This window comes from Tribolium castaneum, chromosome 5 (assembly GCF_031307605.1).
Source record: "Tribolium castaneum strain GA2 chromosome 5, icTriCast1.1, whole genome shotgun sequence".
Classification (NCBI taxonomy): Eukaryota; Metazoa; Arthropoda; class Insecta; order Coleoptera; family Tenebrionidae; genus Tribolium; species Tribolium castaneum.
In genome coordinates this window covers 12927053-12947211 of record NC_087398.1, presented here as the reverse complement: position 1 = coordinate 12947211, position 20159 = coordinate 12927053, and the positions used below count along the sequence as shown (strand labels likewise).

Genomic DNA, 20159 nt, shown 5'->3' with positions numbered 1-20159 from the left:
TATTCTATTAAATTTCCAGAGCCTTGCTTAGTACCTAATACAGCGTGTTCCGTCTAAATCCCACCGGAAGTCGCGATCAACTTCATTATTTTAAATGGAAAGCTATATTTTTTATGCGTTTCTGGATTACTAGAGTTTTCATAAGATATCCTTATACCTAAACTTAGACGTTTACGAAATATTTAGAGTTTTTGTTTTTTTTTGGATTTGCACCTTCCAGTTTAAAAATCGATAACTGCCATTTTTTTTAATTTGGAAATATTTTTTAGCCCTTTGGTGTTTTCAAATTTCTAAAAACGAATAACAAACTCCAAATGTTGAAAGTTAAATTTTTCAGAAATTTAAGCACCCATAACTCCATTTTTTTTCATAAAATGCCAGTTTTATTTCAATAAATGGTAGAGAATTTAATTCTGCATCGATCTGTATTAGCATTTCCTATACTTATGTTTAATACATAGTTTTCAAGTTACAATAACTTTTTGTTGAAATTGAGAATAATATGCAAAAATAGCTGCGTTTAGTAATAAATTTTCTACAGTGTCAAAAAAACCAACATAACTTGTAGATTATCTCAGATAGGTATAGGAAATGCTAATACAGATCGACGCAGAAAAAAATTCTCCTCCATCTAGTAGAATAAAAATTAGGACATCCCATTTGATAAAATTAAGTTGTGGATACTTGAAGTTGTTCAAATTTAATCTAAAAATTTTTGGGCTTATTAACTTCTTTTCCAATTTTAAATACACTAGAGAACAGATAGAGGTTTTCTCTTTTAAGCTTTCAAATATAATTTCGAAATCTCTAAAGCTAAGAGAGTTAGCGATTTTTTAAGTGACAGGTGTAAATTCAAAAATTTTCAAAAAATCATCTTGAAAACGGTTAACCTTATGTATAGAGAATGCTGATAAAAATGGCCTTAAAATAACTTAACTAATCAAAAAACGCATAAAAAATATAGCTTTCCATTTAAAATAAGAAAGTTGATAGCGACTTCCGGTATAAAAGAAAATGTCACCATCTTGAAAATATTTTCATTGAGCAGAACCTAAGAGATTAGGTATTGTTAAAATAATTGTAATGATAAAAAACACAAATTTTTTATCATTATTAGAACTACCAACACTTCTAATGTGAGGTTTAGACAAGACACTCTGTATAAAATAAAAATTATAGTCAAATGTTTGATCAAATGGTCTGATGGGTCCAAAGGTGCATTTTGAGCATTTTTGATAAGAGTTTTAATGGAAGGCTTGATTGCTACCTTTCAAAAGATAACGGATTTAATAAAAAGACATTTTTGAAATCACAATCTTTATTGATGATGTTTAAAAACAATATAATACGCAATATCCAAAATTACGGTTTTGGAACCACTTATCGCATTTTTAAACCAATTTTAACCCCATTTAGAGACTTGAGCACCGTTTCTGGAGCAAGGTGCATTTCGTGTGTGGGCGAAGCTGGAAACAGTTCGAAATTTCTCACAACTTTGGAAACTAAACTTTTGATTTCCAGCATGGCATATTTTTGACCTGAAGTGAATTAGAGAAGAGAGTCAACAAAACTATGATTTCCTTACCAATGCAGTTCCTCGGACCTGCACTAAAGGGGATAAAAGTGAAAGGGTCCTTGCCGGTAGTGTTTTCAAACCTACTTGGGTCGAATTTTTCGGGGTTTGGATAGTATTTTGGGTTCATGTGAATTCCGTGTGCAAAAATTATGACACCAACGCCTTTCGGGATCATTGTACCGTCTATAAATCTTTGTTAAAATATTTGTAAAAAATTGTTACAGTTATTACTGTATTCAGTGTCTTGATCGATGAGTCGGCCATAAATTGGCACAGGGGAATATAAACGCAAACCTTCTTTTATAGCATTTTCCAAGTATTTCATCTCTTGCAAAGTGGAGTAAGTCACTTTTGGGCTTCTCTCGTCACCAAAGAGTTGCTTTTGTTCCTCTAGAATTTTCTCCTACAATCAAAAGTTATGCTAGTCGAAAATTTTAAAACATGTCTAACCTGAGCTTCTTTATTATTTGCAATACAGTAAAGTATAAAACTTGTAGCTGTTCCTGTAGTATCATGACCCTGGTAAAAATTTAAAATCAGAGGTTTTTAACTAAAAAATAATAATAATTACACCAAACATGAAAGTATCCACTTCCTCACGGATCTCTTCTGGTGAAAGACTTTGCCCATCAGTAGTAGCACTCAGAATTAGGTCCAAAAACACTTTCTTCTTTTTTCGCCCCAACTCATCAATATCACTAGTGTTTTCATTATTTTTTTCTTTGAGTTCTTTCCGTTTGTTTACAATAACCTCATTTGAATGATTGTGGAGAACTTTAACGGCTTTAGTTTGTATTTTGTAATCTTTCGAAAAACGAAAAATGAAGTCATTGCTCAAAAATGCTCCCACAGTACGAACAGTAAAAATCCTGCACATTTCTTTAATACTCTCAAAATACGCAGAGTTTTCAGTGTTTTGAACATCCACTTTCGTGCCCATTGCAGTTTCTTTAAATAAAAAATTAAACCAACTACTAATTTTTATATAAAATGAATTTACCACAGATTATATCTAAAGTACACTTTGTAATGTAGGGGTAAATGTCGCAACTTTTACTACCACTAACTTCAGACAATTTCTTCACCAAAATGTCACCTCCAGACTCAAAAATATCGACAAATTGCTCAAGAATCTTAAAATGAAAAGCTGGCGTTATGAGTTTTCTGTGTGTTTTCCACTTTGGTCCCCCTTAAAACGCAAGTCAAAATAATTTTTGAAAAATATTATCGTTACCGTCTGCGGTCACTAAACCGGTGCCAATCCACGGCTCCAAAAACCTCAGATTAACAGACTTCTTCAATAACTTGTTGCTACTAAGCAAAAATTCAAGAAACTTGGTATCAGTGCACAGCAACGCGTGTTTAAAAGGACCAAACTTTAAATGGACCATTGTCCCGTGTGCTTTTGCATATTTGTGAAAATTATCCAAAACGGCTGAAACAAGCACTTCATGATCTAGGACTGCACTTGTAAAACTTACATGACGTGGTTTTAAACTCCGGAGCAACCCCCAAAATTGGCACTCCGGCAGGAGAGGGAAAATGCTTGAAGAAGTTTTCAATTCGCCGTATTTTTGTGTAGTAAAAGTAGAAAGGAAGTAAAATAAGGGCGACTAAGGCGATGAAAAATTCGGTCAAGACACTCATGTTTGTTTTTGTGCAAATCGTTTCGAATGCGATTTTACACTAAAACTGCTTCTCATCGTGACCTGGTTATTAATAAGTAATTGAGATAATTTTTTTGTAAACATTCGTTGGCTCCCACTTATCGATTGTACTTTGAAATTAAGTTGGCAACACTTAACCCCGTAACGCGTAACGTTTTTTATTGTTGCCAACTTCATTTTAAAATGTTGGAAGAATCAAATACTCAATAATTAAATACGTATTTAATTATAAAAAATATCAAACTGTACAATTTTACTTTTCTTATACAGGTTGGTTCTTTTAAAGCCTGCATTAGAAACTTTTTAACTTCTTATACAGCTAAAGTTTTAAGATTTTACATACAATCTAAATTGATCATTTTCACTTTAACTAAATTATTTTCAAAGTGGCTGAATTTTCGAAACTACAAAAATTGGGGCCAGATTCAAAATTTTAAATAATAACCACCTGTTTTTATTGCATTTTTAAGTTTATCTTTTAAAACTGAGTAACATTTATCCTAGTTTTTTAAACAAATTTTCATTTGCATTTAAAATATTACAACTAGTGAACCCTTTACAATAACTGAATAATTCTTTCTACATTTGACAGCCAAATGTTTGAAAGATCTTCTCAAATCTTTAAGATTGTCATCTGTTAAATTGCAAGGCTACTATAATTTTTTGAAAATAATGATTAAAAAATAATTATAAAACTTTTTTTTCAAATAGAATTAACCTGTTTTTACTGTTTTCTATATCTATCACTTACAGTTTTTTGAAATAATCGCAAAAAACTTCATTTTAACTCATTATTTTCATTTTTAATTAAGTACACTTTCAAAGAATACTAAAAATCGTGCTATTAATTAAAAAAAATGTTTAATTTGTTCACTATTTTCATTCAAGAAGTTCAAAATTCGATGTAAGACTACTTTACATAAATGACTAAGTTATAATGAACCATAATTAAGTATTATTGTTTTACTGCTTATTTGATAATGAACCAGCTAAAAATTAAAAAAATATTGTTGTTTGACAATTGTTGTTCATTTTGCAAGGTCTACTAGATTAACTATGAAAATTACGTAGTAAAATCTGGTTTTTGTAATTTTTTTTCGAAAACTGTAAGAGATATATATAACACGTATTGATAAAAGTCACCATAAATATCGATGTTCTTTTGATTTATGTTAAGAAAATAGGGTCGTTCCGTTTGAAAAAACTGAATAATAGAAGTTTTTTGATAACCATTTTGAAAAAATCATACTAGCCATGAATTTTGACTGTTGACAATTTTGAAAATTTTAGAAGACTCTTCGAATCTTCGGTTATCAAATACATAGAAAAATATTCACTTATCGCAAAGGATTCAAGGTCTGTGATATCTTAGCTAAACTCTTGCAAATGAAAATTTTAACAAAAAAATTGAAATATGTCAAAAAGTGTGACAGTACCAACAATTTAAGTAAATTTTACTCAGCTTGAGAAGGTGAATTCAAATATGCAATAAAAATATGTGGCTTATGTTATTGCTCTATTACTGTAAAAATTACAGCTGTTATTTAAATTTGTATACCGTAAACTCTGTTACCCTCTATTAGCCACATTTCTACAGTAACATTCTCTGTTAAATAACAGCCGCAAAAATCGCGCCATAAACTAACAGTGACAGTGACAAATCGTGAATTTTTACGATGTTTCACCAAATTAACAAAAAATTGCATTAAAAGTCTGAAAAGTGGATAAAACTAGAAGCTTAGAATCACGCAAATAATTCGACCTTTGGTTTTTGAAGTTTTAGAAAACTAAGAAAGGTGATAAAATTGTTTTTAGAAAAAAATTAATTGGTATAATTATCCACAATGTTGCAAAAGTAATCTTTGGCAATCCTACGTGGGAATGAACACAACTTAAAATTCGTCAGGAACCATTTGTATAAATAAAAAATTTAACACAGTATACTCTTCATTTTGGAAACATTATTCCGAGAAAATAAAACATAGATTTTTTAATTTGTGTTATTTATTTTAAATTATATTTTTTGTCTTTCAATAGTTATTTCGTTTGTTCCAAGTTCTGTTTCTCCCTTTTATTTTGCGTATAAGTTTTGTATTGCACAGAATAAAATAATTTGATTTCAATTTGATTACCTAATCCAACACGAGATCCCACAGAAAATATTTCAAAACAAAAATGTGCTTTTTTTTCAATAAACAAGGATATTCATTGCCTTGATCTGCACTCGTCTTCTGCATTCACTTTTTTAACAATTTAGTGGAACTTTTTGCGATACTATAAATTCGAAATGATAATTTTATGAAAACTTCTTGACACTTTCGAATAAAATATTTAAATCAAAAAGTAAGTCATACGTCAAAATCGACTTCCATTATCTCTAAAATTACATTTTCGAACAAATGGGAACACTGTTAACACTGTTAAGTGTTATCCTTATTTTAACAGAGACAGTTAGAGAATCGCAAATTAGACAGCTCTGTTAGGCAGTGTCATAACAGAGCACTGTTGCTAACATTCTATAAACGTAACAGTATAACAGAGATAGTTAGAGAATACCACCATTAGTTGAACTCGAATAGTCGATTTGGATCGTGTACAAAATTTTAAAGCTATATTAAAAGCTAAAAATGTTCTAATATAAGCCCTAAAAGAATCAGCCTGTATAGCACATGATAAAAAATAAACTAGCTACATTTTCAATAACCAAAACAGCACTACTAACGCTCCATTAGCGACATGAAACCCTGCCAGAATCATTAATTGCTGTCCCAGTTTTAAATTAATGCTTCGGCTGTTGAAAACGCAAACAAACACCAAGTTTGAAATTGCAAAAATCACTCCAATAAAACCAAAAACAAGGGCAAAACTTCCACTCTGTTCCACACTTTGCGCAATCATTACATTTACAGAAGCCATAACTAACTGATACACAATTTCTAGTAATATATCACAAATGGCATAAGACCAGACATTTTCAACATTTGAAAGTGCTATCAAAATAACGCATTCTAGAATAGACGTTATACATAACAACGCATTGCCAAACTTAGCGCTTCCTGTGCTATTTCTCGCCAACAACACTCCAATAAGTGCGAAAAACGCCGAAATTCCGTCTATTCCAGCAATGTTCAGAAAGGGTTCTTTGTTTTGTTGTTGGGTTTGTTCCCACAACGATTCCATGAGGCCGGATATTCGAACGTAGCCACAGAGCGCAAAACCACTCCAAAGAGACCATTTCAAAATGTGCTTATTTGCAAAAGTTTCAATAAATCTTGACTTGAACCAGGAGATTTTGGCGCGCAGCGAACTCGGCGGTTCTTCTAATTCAAACATCGGAGGGAGATGCATTAATAAGAAAAATGCATGAACGCAAGCTGCAACACTTAATGTTGTATTCACAATTTTAATTAGCTTCGTTTTTTACTTGGAAGACTTATAAACGCCACTTCTTCGTAATTCAAATGCGCAACTTCCGTCAAAACACAGGCAACTACCGCTGACACGATCTTGGTACATAGAGGCACTGCTCTGATGGCACAAGTCAGTTTGGGGAAATTTCTAGTCGTGCCGTAACAAACGTAAATTGAGGCGAAATATATAACTTCGGTTGAAACACCAGCACCATAAAATACCTAATAGAGGCAATATTTTTTCAATTTGGAAAGGCGAAATGTTGGGTCTAACTTGTGATATTTGGAGATCGGTAACAACTTCGCCTTTCCAGCTGGATACTGTGTACACAAGAGATGCCAAAAGACTAAGGAATAACACGTAGTAAAAATTCGAAAAAATTAGTAAAAAAAATATCAGTAGGGCACATATCACGGTCGAATAAGCGGCCAGTGGACGTATATCCATGTCGAATTCTTGTTCAGTGATGTTTTTGGTGGTCACTACCATTTCGCGATAGAATGGTTCGATCGGTTTAAAGTATAGTAAAAAACCAAATATGTAGAGGAAGTAGTGACGTTTAAACCAGTGAAGGTAGTTGTAACCCAGCTCAATCATTTTAACCAAATTTATTTGAAAGACCAACAGGAAACACAAATTCACACTTTTGATTGCAAACTAACACGTAAACAATAATTATCTAATCGTATATTATCTCACAAATTTAATCTCACAACAATCTCCACTATCATTTCCCTAGAAATATAAACTTATAGCTAATTAATTTTTTGAGAAACATCCGATTGTTTTTTTTTATCGAATAAATAGGTAGTAAAAATGCTTCTAGTAGAAGGTATAGGTGAGTCCAAATAAGTACTTATCTAATATAATTAGTGTGTGTCTTAATTTTTCAAAAAGATTAGCTTTATTTCAATAATCATTTAAAAATTAAGACAATTTTTTAAAATGACTAAGTATGATTGAAACAAATTGATTCCAAAAGAATCAGCTGAAAAATCTATAACACTAATTTAGATAGAAGGCTAAATAAAGTCAATAGATTTAAAATCTAATTAAAAAACAAATAAAAGTAATAAATACATCAAAATAAATGTTTTATGAAAAAAATACTTCATAGTAATAATAAAAAAATAAAATAAAAAAATGTTTGCCCCTTCTAAAATGCAGCCGCTCCTAAAAGTTAAAAAAATACATATTTTAATGTAGAATTTTAAAAAAAGCAGACCAGCTAACTTTGTTTTTAGTGATTTAGTTTCATGCTTACTTGATTTATTACCTAATATTTCAAAAAAAAAATTGCAAAAAAATATTTTTTGTAATGTTACCATGGTAATACTTTTGGTTAATATTTTCCTAAACGTATAAAATAAGTGTACTTGTACGGCGTTGCCCTTTTTGTTTTGGATTTTAGTCAAATCAAAGATTTTCTGATTTTTTTATCGAAAATAGTGTTCTGTAAAGCTCTATCTAGCTGCTCTTACGAGCCTATCCGCGACTTTTGACGCACCCGATAGATTTGATAAATTAACTATCAAATAGTTAATAATTGCAAAATATTTTAGTTAAATTTTGAACACAAAAAATCGATTCTTATTTAATAAAGTTAAAGATTTAAATTAAATGTCGTAGATCTTTTTATATTAAAAATAGCAAAATAGTTTTTAGAATAAAGCTTTGCTTAGTTGTTTTGTAGAATTTTTATGTCCTTTTGTTAATTTATGTTACTTCTGTTAATTCTGTTTTTGAAACATGAGAATCTCTATTTTTTATTTCAACATATTTACGAGTATTTGCAGTGTTTCCAGTAATTTTAATACCAATGCTTTAGGTTCCGAATTTTATTGTGCCCAAAAGAATTTTATTTATTTTATTTTTTTTTAATTTAACACCTTACACCTTATCGCTCTTCTAAGAAAATTGCTACTTCTGATTAAATAAAAAAAATGCATTTCACACGCCTGACTGCACATTTGAAAGTTATCTCCCCTAATTTTTTGGTAATTTTTCAATTCCAGACAAAGACAAAAATTACAAAATTGTTATTAAAAGTTATTGCTATGTCGTCATACTTTTGTTTTGGAATACTCTGTATAATCAAAAATATGTTCCTGAATTGGGTCGTAGAGTATAAGTAACGTCTACAAAATATCAAAAATCCATCTTTACTAAAAACTGAGCTACAGAAGACGGGAGCTGAGTTAGATCACTCTGTATAATATTTTGCAAAATTCTTATGTATTATTAATTATTTTTACTGTTTTCCTCCTTTCGTTTATGCAAACGAGTCGGTTATTTGTTAATAAGTAGTTTGTATTGGCAGCAATTATCCATGTTGTTTTAAATTGTTTAAACTATCCTTTTCTATCACAACAAAATAGTTTTGACACTTTTATTTTGTATCCATAAGCAGCACACGTTTCGATATGTTATCTTTTCCAAATTTTAAGTAAACTGGCAAATTTTTTATTAAAAATTACAAACAGAAAATAATTATTAATAATATTAATAATAATATTAATTAATGTGTAAAACACACATATTGCAAAATATTAAAACGAAGATAATTCAAAAAAAAGGACGAATTCTGGATGCAAAAGATGTTTCCGAAGATGGAACAAGTTTACTAGACTTTCGGAAATAATTGATTCAAGAGCTTCCAGGAGTATGCCACTAAGTGACATAAAAATAAATTAATGTATGTACTTGAATAAAAGTTTTCATGTCATTGATTTTTATTTTCCTATTTGTTACGATTTATTCATAAAGTGTTAGTCCTCAATCAAAAGTAAATTAAAATTGTAATGAGTACCTATTATAAATAATAGAACTACAATATTGCTAATATTGCTAATACATGATTGGTTACAAACTTGAAAAATTACGTTTGAGAGTTGAGAATGCGGCAAGTCAGGTTGAGGACTGTCGGGTATGCAACGAGCGTCAGCGAGTTGCATAAACAACATGAACTTTAAACGTTTTGCATAAATGTTATTCAACATTTTTTTGTTGGAACAAAACTTGTTTTAAATTAAATTAATTTTAATTTAATTTAATTTTTCCCTAAATTATTTTTTTTAATTATTTTCAATTTTAAATTTAAACGTGTTTTCAATTAAATTAAATTTAAATTAAATTTAAAACACGTTGCGAAAGAAAGCGTGTTTTTAAATTAAATTTAAAACACGTTGCTATGGAAAGCGTGTTTTTATACTAGCAAAAACACGTTGATATAAGAAATGTGTTTTAAAATAGTGTTTATAGTCTAGTATTCAGATAAGAAAAAGAAAACTTAAAATGTGATCAACAAAAAAGTAGTTTTCGACCAAAAAGTCAAATTCTGAATACTATACTAAACTATGCTAAACGAGTAGCACTTCAGATAACTGTTTACAAAATTAGCGAAAAAATACCAGATTTTGAATTAAACGTACTTTTACATTTTAAATTTAAAAATTATTTTTATTAATGAGTTGTTACTTGTGGCGACGTTAATTAAAAAAAACAATCTAATCTGTAATTGGGGTGAGATTGTAAAAGATTTTGTTTTGATATTTCAATGCAAGCATCAGTTTTTGTCAGTATTATTGCAGGACTGTAATAAAGAGCTTCAAAACGGTCGGCTATTGATAAGTGATCTATTTGTTAGCAAATTATACCATCTTCTAATATATCAGAAGTCTGGTTTGCGTTTAAATAAAAAAGACTTATAAAAAAGATTATTTAACCGACCAAGTAAAAATTTATAATTCTGATGCCAGGGTTCGATGGGGTAGCAGGTAGAAATTCACTTAGTACAAAAACTTTATACAGGCTGTATCAGAACTCACTCCCCACCAGAAATGTGGGACAGTTTAGGCAATTCTGAAGCTAAAGTTCCTTTACAAAAAAATTCTAACTCTTTGCGTTTGGAAGATAACAACGTTTGAAAATACCCAATCACAAAAGACCTTGCTCTGGAGGATTAGGAGAACAAAACACGTTGCTAGGAAAACAAAAATAGGTAGAACGAACAATAAAAGTGGGCACTTGAATTATTTTTTATTCCTTAGTAACGCATCTACTGTAAGCACTACATCTGGAAGAAAGCTTCTGGAAATGGTCATTTTGAGACCTCTCTTCTCGCAAACTAAGAATAAAAGACCTACATTTTTGTACATTTTTGCCATCACTATTGCTGTTACCACTAGCACTTCTCCGGTGGGGAGTGAGTTCTGATACACCCTGTAGTTAAATTAACACTTAGTGCCCAAAAACTCACAAAATTGCTACGATTTTATTTAGTAACAAAAAATTTTAATAAAAATCTAGAAGAGTCCTTATCGATATATAGACTGGTGAGTAAAATGTCAGGATTTTCATTTTATTAGAAGTAGCTATTTTCTTGGGTGCGCGATACGGCTGCCGGCACTTACGCCTAATGGTTTGATAAAACTAACACAATGTAAATATTCATAAACAATTTTACTACAGTATTTATCGTCTTGATAAGTCAGGTAATATTTCCAAAGCTTCAACTGTCTACGTCCTAGTTAAAAATTAGTAACAAAATAAACACTTTGAATTTAGAAATTTTGACTATGATAATCCTCAACCTCTCATTTTTGGTTCGTACATATGTCATAAAATAATAAAGCTTCGCAGATATCAATTTATTGTTGCAGATAGGAAAGATAACACAAGATAAGAGCCACTGCAGAAGATTAGGCAATCTTACAATAATTATTGTGAATCAGAGTTTGGTGCAAAAATGTGATAAAACGTGCGATTTTTTCCCGTAATTTCAAAAATGGAAATAAACTGGAAGGACTTAATTCACTTCAAGTGGTTCAAGCGCTTATATTTCCTCTACATTTTCGGATTTGTTGTAAGCTTGAGACCGACCACCCCCTTCCACTACGAATTTCTGCTCAGCAATAAAAACTTTTCGGAAAATGACGTGCAGGAGAACATTTTGCCGGTGTGGTTTTACAGCACTTCGGTGCAACTGCTGCCAGTTTACTTCCTTATGGAATATTTAAAATTTAATCCATTTATCATAATCTCTTGTCTCACCGGCTTAGTGGCTACATGTTTGTTTATTTGGACGGAATCTTGGTCGGAAATGCAAGTAGCACAGGTAGGTTTCAGTTTCTGTTTAGAAAATTTCTAAAAAAAATAGGCCTTTTATGGGAGCATGTCAGCAGCGGAAGTGGCATATTACGTCTCGATCTACAGCCACAGTGACCACAGCAATTTTCAACGCCTAACATCGTACGTAAGAGCGGCCCCTTTGGCTGGAAAAATAATTTCGAGTCTCTTGGCACAACTTTTCATTTCACAAAACTGGCTCTCTTATAAGGAATTGCATTATTTCACTTTTGCAAGTAAAGTTCTAGAATCTGTTGTGCTTCAGCCTTGTACATTTTTAATTGTAGGTTTCATTTTATCCATTTTTTTGACCATTGTTCTACCACCGGTGGTTTACAAAAAATCGGAAAAACCATCCAACTTGACGTCAGTTTTTACCAACCTCAAAAAAGCATATCCCAACAAATACGTCGTGAAATGGTCATTATGGAGCATTCTGACGATTTGTGGCTACCATCAAGTCTCAGTTTATGTGCAACCTTTGTGGAAAACCCTCCAAAAGAAAAACGACATTTCCGCTTACAACGGTTTCCTGGACGGAACTTACGCTGTTTTCGCCCTTTTTGGAACAATATGTGGGGGTTATGCCCGATTTGACTGGAAATACAACGGTGATTTAATTTTAACCATGACCTCTTTGGTTGAGGCATTTATGCTACTTTTCATGTCACAGATCGAACAAGTTGTCTTGAACTGCATTTTTTACGTGATTTTTGGGTTTTTGTACCACTTTGTCATGACTATTGTGTGCGGAGAAATCGCAAAATTCTTGCAAGAGGACTGTTTTGGTTTAGTTTTCGGTTTCATTGCACTAGGGGGAAGTGTTTTAAGTTCTGCGATGGTTTGCCTGTTTAATGATAAGGTGGGACTGAGATTAGACTCCGAATATTTGTTTATGGCTTACGGCTATTATCACTTAAGTGTATCTATTCTCTTTATCATCATAGGGCTTAGTTATTGGTTCGCCAAGCACACATACCAGTGATTTTTTTGTAATTAATTTTATTAAATAAAATTTTTGTATAAGAGATTCTTGATTGGGATTAAAAATAAGACACGAAAAAGTATTAGACGAAAATTTACATTTATTTTAAAACCAACTGTGTTAAAACATTAAAAAATTATTAAGTACAATAGTAACACATTTAAAATCACATACAGGGTGAACCAGGGGTGCGTGCTGATCCATACTTTTTTCTACGCAAGCTATCAATTTGAATGTTTTTGAACGATAGGTCTTACAATAACGCACATTCTAAAAACATTTTAATTTGAATACAGGTGTTCTAAAATTAAATACCCAACCAAGTTCTGTTTTTTTTAATAGAAATCTAAAATTTTTCTTACATTTTTAAAATCGTGACCGAATTGTCTATACCTATAACGCACCCAGTTTCTTAGACTTATCTGTCATAGATTTTAATTTGTGTCATTTTATGTGTGAAAATAGCGTCGTGCATCGACCCACAGAATAATTCATAACTTTAGAACCATTCAAGAAAACTTATCCAACTTTTTTCCACTGGATTTCCGAAGCTTTAGCGCATCTTTTGCAATGAAAACGAACTCGGAGTCGATATTCCATCGCCTACTACGATCGTCTGAAAATAACAAACCACAAAAGACAATAACTTAATTTTTTTAAACGCAACACCTTAGATTTTATTACATCATTGCCTGTCATTTTTTATGAGCTTTATGTCGACTTAGAGTTTGTAGAATCTAATTTGTAAGATTCGTACGATTTTTGCGAAACAAGAAATAATGATGGTTTTTTCAAAAAAAAAAGATGAAGCAAGCCGTTGTCGTAAAATTTATCACTACCATACCATTTTGAAAAAAGTATCTTTTACCAAATTTTGAAGTGTAATAGAAATTCTAATAGAAATAGAATAATATAGAAATGTTAAATTTTAATGACAATGGCCTACTCGAATTTTTATTTTTCCGAAAAATCCTTTTTTATTTTGCAAAAATATTACCAATTTTTACAAATTACACCCCACAAACCTTATATCAACAGAAAGCTCTTAAAAAATGACATTCATTGATGCAATAAAATATAGAGTGTTGCAAGTAAAAAAATCGAGTTATTGTAGTTTGTCATTTTCAGAAAATCGCAGTAGCCGATGAAATGTCAATTCCGAGTTCGCTTTCATTGAGAAAGATGCGCTAAGGCTTAAGGAATTGATTGGAAAAAATTGGTTAAATCATCTTAAATGGTTCTAAAGTTATAAATTTTTCTGTAGGACTTTGTACGACGCTATTTTCACAAACAAATTGACATAAGTCAAAAAGTATGACAGATAACTCTATAAAACCGGGTGTATTATATCCAAAAATTTTGGGTTTCCAACTGAGTTGGGTATTTTATTTTAGAACCCTCTGTATACAAATTAAAATAGTTTCAGAATGTGCCATATTGTAAAAACTTCATTTAAACAAAAATTCAAATTAATAGCTTACATAGAAAAAGTTATGGAGCATACACGCACCCCTGGGTCACCCTGTATTACATAAAACTTAAACATATTACGAAGACATTTGTGATAAAAGATAAGGCGAGAAATACGTAACTGGCGGGATCATAGCAACGTTTAAAAAGCCGAAATTCGAATGAAAAACTCCCATCGGACTTGTAAAATTGTTGGGTAAAAATTTCGGTGGAAAAATCATCTGTGGCATCATGTGAGGCACCACTGGAGCAATTGGAGCAACATTAGCACACAGCATAGGAATACTAGGATTTGGAGTAATATTTGAAGAATTCCTCAGAAGTCTTCCCCTACCTGCAAAATTCTCAAAATTGGAAAAAACTGGAGAATTTGCAGTATGAGGACTCATTGCAATTAACGGTTGTTGTTCTTGTTTCTTTGGAGCAATACAAAATTTTTGTTTTGCTTGAGCAATATCTGAGGCCGTTTTCCCCCCATAGTTTTTCAATGTTAGGTCAGCCTTAAATCGCAATAGCTTTTTAGTTGCCTTGTTGTTGGCTAAAGCGGCGGCAAACATCGCAGGGGTGATTACTACAATTCGACAAATTAATAATCAACAATGTTCCAAAAAGTAGTTTTACCTACATGTCAGAGGTGTTGCTGCGTTCGGGTCAAAACGGCGCTCCAGCAAATACTTGAAGATGTGGTCGTGTCCGAACAAAAGAGCCAAAGATAGAGGCGAGAGAGTTTTTTGCAATTTTTGTCTTGATGTTCCCTCCCATAACAGGTGTTTTAAAAGACGCTCGACCATGTCAAGGTGGCCACTTGCCACGCTCATTAAAAATACATTCATGCCTAAAATTTTGCTTCAAGATTTCAATATTCTCGAAGTTGTGTTTTTACCAAACTTATTTTGTTTCCTCGGATCTGCTCCGTGACTCAAAAGCAAACCCACGGCCTTCAAATTTGAATTTCTGACCGCCATCATCAATGGTGTCCATCCAAGAGCATTTTCTGGATCAATATTCTGTTTTTTCGCCACTATTTTCTCGATTTTGTCTAAATTATCCAAAGCCGCAGCGTAATGTAAGTTCGTGTTTTCATCCTCGTCGACTGTAACCACCTTATTTTTTCGTATGAACGCTTCGTTTGAGCCGTTTGAGACCATTTCAATGCTGACTTCTTTTATTCTTTGTAGGATTTTTTGGTAGAGTAATAAAGTGGTGTAAGGTAGAAGGACCTAAAATGATGAACTAGGTAAGGTGACGAATTGCAAATTCCTACTAAACTAAGAGGTTTGAAACCGAGAAATTGCTCCAGCACTATGGCATTGAGTATTAGCTGTTTCAAAAGTATAAAAATGCCAACGTCGCTTTTTACCGAATATTTTTTTTAAATAAGGTTGATAAAAATATTATTAATAATTAGGTCTCTCATTGAAACGTTTAAAGTTAAACGTTGATAAGTGATATTACTGACGTCACTGAAAAATTACTTATTCCTTAAATTTTGACCGGCGAGTCACAGAAAGTTAATCAGAGGTTTTACGTTTTTGAAAATAGGTCTTCTGAAAATAAATGCTGTATGTCAACCAATCTTGAACCACTTCGAAGATAATTTTTTTCTTGACTTTTGACGAGTATCATTCTTAACACAAATATGTACTTTTTTATCGTCATCGGAACTATAATTTGATTCAATTGACTGAAAAATACACTCCGCGATTTACTTGGAAAATCCGTTTTAGAACCCTTTCTTTGTTTTTACAAAAATTACGCAATATTAATTGATTTCGACTTTATCTTTTTTTAACATACTTTTCAATTTTTTATTACCATTAATTTTACACAAAATTTTCAACAAGAAATTAGAAATTACACTTTCAAAAAGCAGTCGCAACAAATAATTAAATAATTAAAAAAAAAGATAAAATAGATATCCAACAAAATAACAAATTTAAAAAAAAACAAATACTTCTGTTTAAAAATTACCACTTATTACAGAACACTATGAGGAAAGAAAGTCACCAGAACACTGCAAAAACTCAGTAAGTGCTGAAGTTATAGACTGAATGTTTTGAGTATACCTGTATAAATAGGTACCAACCCCCAGCCTAATATTTAACTTAATGCTCCACTAAATGTAACTCTTATCTCACGAATGACTCATGAGCTTATGAACATTCTTATACTCATTCTTGTTTACATGTGTTTTCAGTTTCAGGTACCCGATTTTTAGCAATATACAAGGAAAATTTGGAGGTTGTACATATATTTTAAGGGGTGATGTAAGTAAGGCAAGTGTATATCTTCGAAAGCTAGTTATGGGAAAATTGTATAAATTTCACAAAAATAAAAACGAGTATAAATTTGCTAAATTCTGAAATAATAAATAATTATAAAAGTATCATTTATTTTAATAGTTGTAACATAAACAAAACTTACATCCGGCTGGATCTTACAATGCTAGGATAAGCTCCCTCCTACGCTATTTGTTATAGTATAATATTACTGTTACTAAAGATACTTAAAGTTGTTACAACAATGTATTGTTAAAAATTTATCACCTGAATAAAATTCCCAGACGATTATAAAAGCGGCTTTAATAAAGAACAGTTCTAATCACTTGACTAATGAGTAATAATTTATTATTGAAGTATAAGTGGTAATTTTTTTAAAGTTAAACTGTTTTCCAAAAAATAAATATTTTACGAATTAATTTTTTATTACAACTATTATAATAAAATTGATCCAATTAGAAATACACGTGATACATAAAATAGTTCACCTAGTTCAAATAAATTAAAACAAAACACTCAAATGATGTATTTAATTTTTATTACAAAAATATCTATTTTATTATTCGAAATTGTTATTTTTACTAAAATAAAAGACGTATTTTTCACTCTTGGTGACATGAATCTCATCTGAAATAAGAGAAACTATCGTCGGCGATAGTGGAATTCGATTTGTTTACATTTTATGACAAGGGACAGACACCCCGAGGCGAAAGTCGGATGCCATTTAATTACTCAGAAATTCCTTAAATTATCAGATGACGAATTGGTATGGTTATTTTTTAATTTGTATTTTTTTTGTTAAAACACTCTTTTTTGTTAAATATTTTCTTGTCAGTCATTTCAAATATGTTCTAATTCGCAATTTTATTGTACAATAGAGTACATACCAATTTTTTGTAACTAACAAATGTATTGTCCAAAAAGTCTTAGGCTCATCAAGTCATCAACTTGGAAGTGAGTAATAAACATATTTACCGGAGGAAACCCTAATTTGCATTTTACTGCTGGCTAATCATCTGTCCCCACTGTATTATACTATGACATTTTAGTCAGTCTTCACTATTTCTACGATTTTTATAAATCGCGCTTATTTTTTGATTGGTTGCTAAGTTAAGCGGGCGGCCATTGGCCCATTTTAAAACCCCAACAAACGTCACCTTGACAGGTTGAAATTCAAAATTTGCAGTTTTCAAAGTTTAAAATCGGCAACAATCGGAAAAATAATGTCACAGCAAGGCGCAACTTTGCAGACGTACAACCAGGAACTGGTAAAATGTAAGTAAACCGGAAAAAACTCAATTTAACGGTGACATACCTAACCTAAAAACTTCAGGTTTAGAAGACCTCAAAACCAAAAGAAACGAGATGTTAATAATAGTTAAAAGGGAAGAGCAGGAGAAACAGACAATTGAGAAAAATATGGAAATGATGCAACAAAAACTGAATATGATTACTGAAAGCTTACAGACACATCGGTCCCTGTGCGAATGCTACGAAAAGACCATTCATGATACAGAAGCTGGGTTTAGAAAGGTAAAGTGTTATTTAAAGAGCTCCGATGCGATTGTCCAGACTTGAATACAGATTTTAGAAAGCAGCCAAATATTGCTAAATCTAGCCCAAAAGCAAGCCAGCAAACTTTGTGTTGTGAACAAGAATGAGATTTCTTCAAAGTTAGATGAATCCACAAATTCGTATTGCGATTAGAGCCTTACAACCACGTGCCACTACTCTGTTACACGATCGTGTTTTAATACATATTTTTACAGATTTTCAGTTTTTTTCTGCACATTTTATTGGTTTCAGTGCTGGAAAGGGGCCAAAGGGGTTAAAAATAGCCAAGTTTCTAGAAAAATCAAAAACTTATATTGATGAAATTCACATGTATGTACAGACTATTTCAAAAATACACTTATAGTATCACAATACTGTTTAAAATTCAAACGAATTTCGAGTCAAACTATAGGATTAACAATAAACTACTGCAATTTTGTACACTCTTGGCACAAGAAGACACAGGAAATATCACATTCCAGTCATTTACGTCCTACTTTAAAGAAAAAAATTAAAACTACAAACAAGAAAAATTATTTACTAAAACTTAAAAACAATATACAAAGTAAACGGTTACTTTTTATACGCATCAGTCTCTGAACCTGAATCTAAATTAGCTTTCGCCTTCCGCAACACTTGACTCGTCTTATGAATCTGCTTGCAAATGGTTTTTTCGACTTGTTTTTTCCGTTGATTTGCTAAAGTCAATTGGGTCACTGTTTCCTCCAACGCTCTCCTCGTCCGCAGCAACTTCCGTTTCAAATCGCTGTTCTCATGTGCCATTTCCAGGGTTTTCTGGCAGCAGTGGACATTATCTAAAACACCAACCAATTATCTCACCTTGCAAACTACTTGTTCGTACAAAATCAGTTTTGATAATGACAATTTCCAAACGGAAAATTACAAAAGACAGGCCTTGAAGAGCTCCGCCCGCAGAAATCTAATTTATTTCAATCGTTTATTTCGTTTCAAACTGGACCACAAACTTACCACAGTTATCGTCTTGGTCGTGGTTGCTCTCAACATCCAGCAGATTGTTCATCGACTCCGTCAACTCCAAAGTCTGCAACAGCGGCCTCTGTACATTCAGGTGCGTCTCCAAACTCGAAAACCTGCCATGGTCGCTCTCAATCCCTAAATCAGGCGAAGAGTTTGCTTCGTGTCTCTCAATCTCGAAATTCTGGTTTGAGACCAATCTACTGAAACTCCTAGTGCCTCTCCCATCGTCCATTACGAACTGTTCTTCAGACAAATACCCGGAATTGTCAGAATGTTGGCGTCTGAACGAAACAATCTGATTTACAAAATTCGGACTTCCGGATAAAGACGCCACATTATCGCCACAACCCGCTTGAATTTTAACAAGTCTGTTGTGCAACTCCGCATTAGACGATTCCAACTCACTAACGCGCACTTCAAGTTTAGATTTTTGCACTTGGAGTAACGACACTTGGCGCTGGTGGGCTTGGCGCAACTCTTGAAGCTCATTTTCGACCTGTTAAAAGTCAAAGGATAATCAAAGAAAAGTAAAATATTGTAAATACTAAATGCTAAGTAGAAACATGGACAAAAACAATTTTTGACGTGATGATCCCATTGAAACCCATCTCTTAAATAAAAAAAACACTAAAGTTTTTTTTTCAAGATGGAATGACAAACCCTGTGGCGGAAGTAAAGAGGGAAGTAAAAAAAACACAAAATTGAAAAATACATCTCAAACAACTACGCTTCCGTTTCTTTCTATAAACTGATCAAGAGTTCCTTGTAAAAATTTTTTGATGTTAGTTCAGATTACGGAATACAGACGTTCGGATTATACAGGTGCTCAAAAACTGGCGCACCAACTCAGTGGTACGTTATTGAGAAGCAAGTGCAGATTACGGGAAAAATGTTGAAAAAATTCCTAAAGTTATATTTTAAAAAATCTGGAGTTACAAACTTATTGTGTTAACTTCTTTAATTTTCATTATTTTTTTCTGTTTTTATGTTTCACAACAGGTAATCGTTCCGTAACAAAACGATGAATAATTATTTTAAAATTTACTATCAGATTTTAGCAGTTTTTTTAATTTAAAAAAATTAAAATTCAT

General features: G+C 31.9%; 5 protein-coding genes across 11 annotated transcripts in view; 1 reads left to right on the top strand and 4 right to left on the bottom strand.

Annotated features, from left to right (window-relative positions):
• Positions 1-1300: 1300 nt before the first annotated feature.
• On the bottom strand, positions 1301-3286 carry LOC107397555 (cytochrome P450 4c3-like). Its single transcript, XM_015978141.2, has 8 exons — positions 3058-3286; positions 2811-3011; positions 2577-2765; positions 2148-2524; positions 2027-2095; positions 1808-1979; positions 1586-1759; positions 1301-1538 (listed from the first exon to the last, which is right to left on the bottom strand). Exons 1-8 carry the CDS (start codon positions 3221-3223, stop codon positions 1381-1383), a joined length of 1506 nt encoding a protein of 501 aa, XP_015833627.1. The 5' UTR covers positions 3224-3286; the 3' UTR covers positions 1301-1380.
• A 164-nt stretch (positions 3287-3450) lies between these two features.
• Positions 3451-7329, bottom strand: LOC103312395 (folate-like transporter 3). Its single transcript, XM_008192920.3, has 3 exons — positions 6928-7329; positions 6668-6875; positions 3451-6617 (listed from the first exon to the last, which is right to left on the bottom strand). The coding sequence occupies exons 1-3, from the start codon at positions 7249-7251 to the stop codon at positions 5932-5934; spliced, it is 1218 nt and encodes a 405-aa protein (XP_008191142.1). The 5' UTR covers positions 7252-7329; the 3' UTR covers positions 3451-5931.
• A 3816-nt stretch (positions 7330-11145) lies between these two features.
• LOC660346 (folate-like transporter 3) lies at positions 11146-12811 on the top strand. Its single transcript, XM_966584.4, has 4 exons — positions 11146-11258; positions 11316-11770; positions 11813-12017; positions 12069-12811. Exons 2-4 carry the CDS (start codon positions 11441-11443, stop codon positions 12764-12766), a joined length of 1233 nt encoding a protein of 410 aa, XP_971677.1. The 5' UTR covers positions 11146-11258; positions 11316-11440; the 3' UTR covers positions 12767-12811.
• A 974-nt stretch (positions 12812-13785) lies between these two features.
• Positions 13786-15602, bottom strand: LOC100142435 (ankyrin repeat and SAM domain-containing protein 6). The gene is made up of 3 exons (XM_008192923.3): positions 15120-15602; positions 14862-15071; positions 13786-14807 (listed from the first exon to the last, which is right to left on the bottom strand). The coding sequence occupies exons 1-3, from the start codon at positions 15382-15384 to the stop codon at positions 14314-14316; spliced, it is 969 nt and encodes a 322-aa protein (XP_008191145.1). The 5' UTR covers positions 15385-15602; the 3' UTR covers positions 13786-14313.
• Positions 15603-18587: 2985 nt separating this feature from the next.
• Positions 18588-20159, bottom strand: part of LOC660470 (centrosomin) — a 56744-nt gene continuing 55172 nt past the window's right edge. For 6 of the 7 annotated variants that reach the window (XM_064356965.1, XM_064356964.1, XM_064356966.1 and 3 more), the window contains 2 exons: positions 19060-19564; positions 18588-18884 (listed from right to left, as the gene is read on the bottom strand). In XM_064356965.1, the coding sequence (XP_064213035.1) occupies positions 18643-18884; positions 19060-19564 (747 nt within the window). In that variant the 3' untranslated portion in view covers positions 18588-18642. Of the gene's footprint in view, positions 18885-18931; positions 19010-19059; positions 19565-20159 lie in introns of all 7 variants that reach the window. The other variant, XM_064356967.1, reaches the window with a different exon arrangement.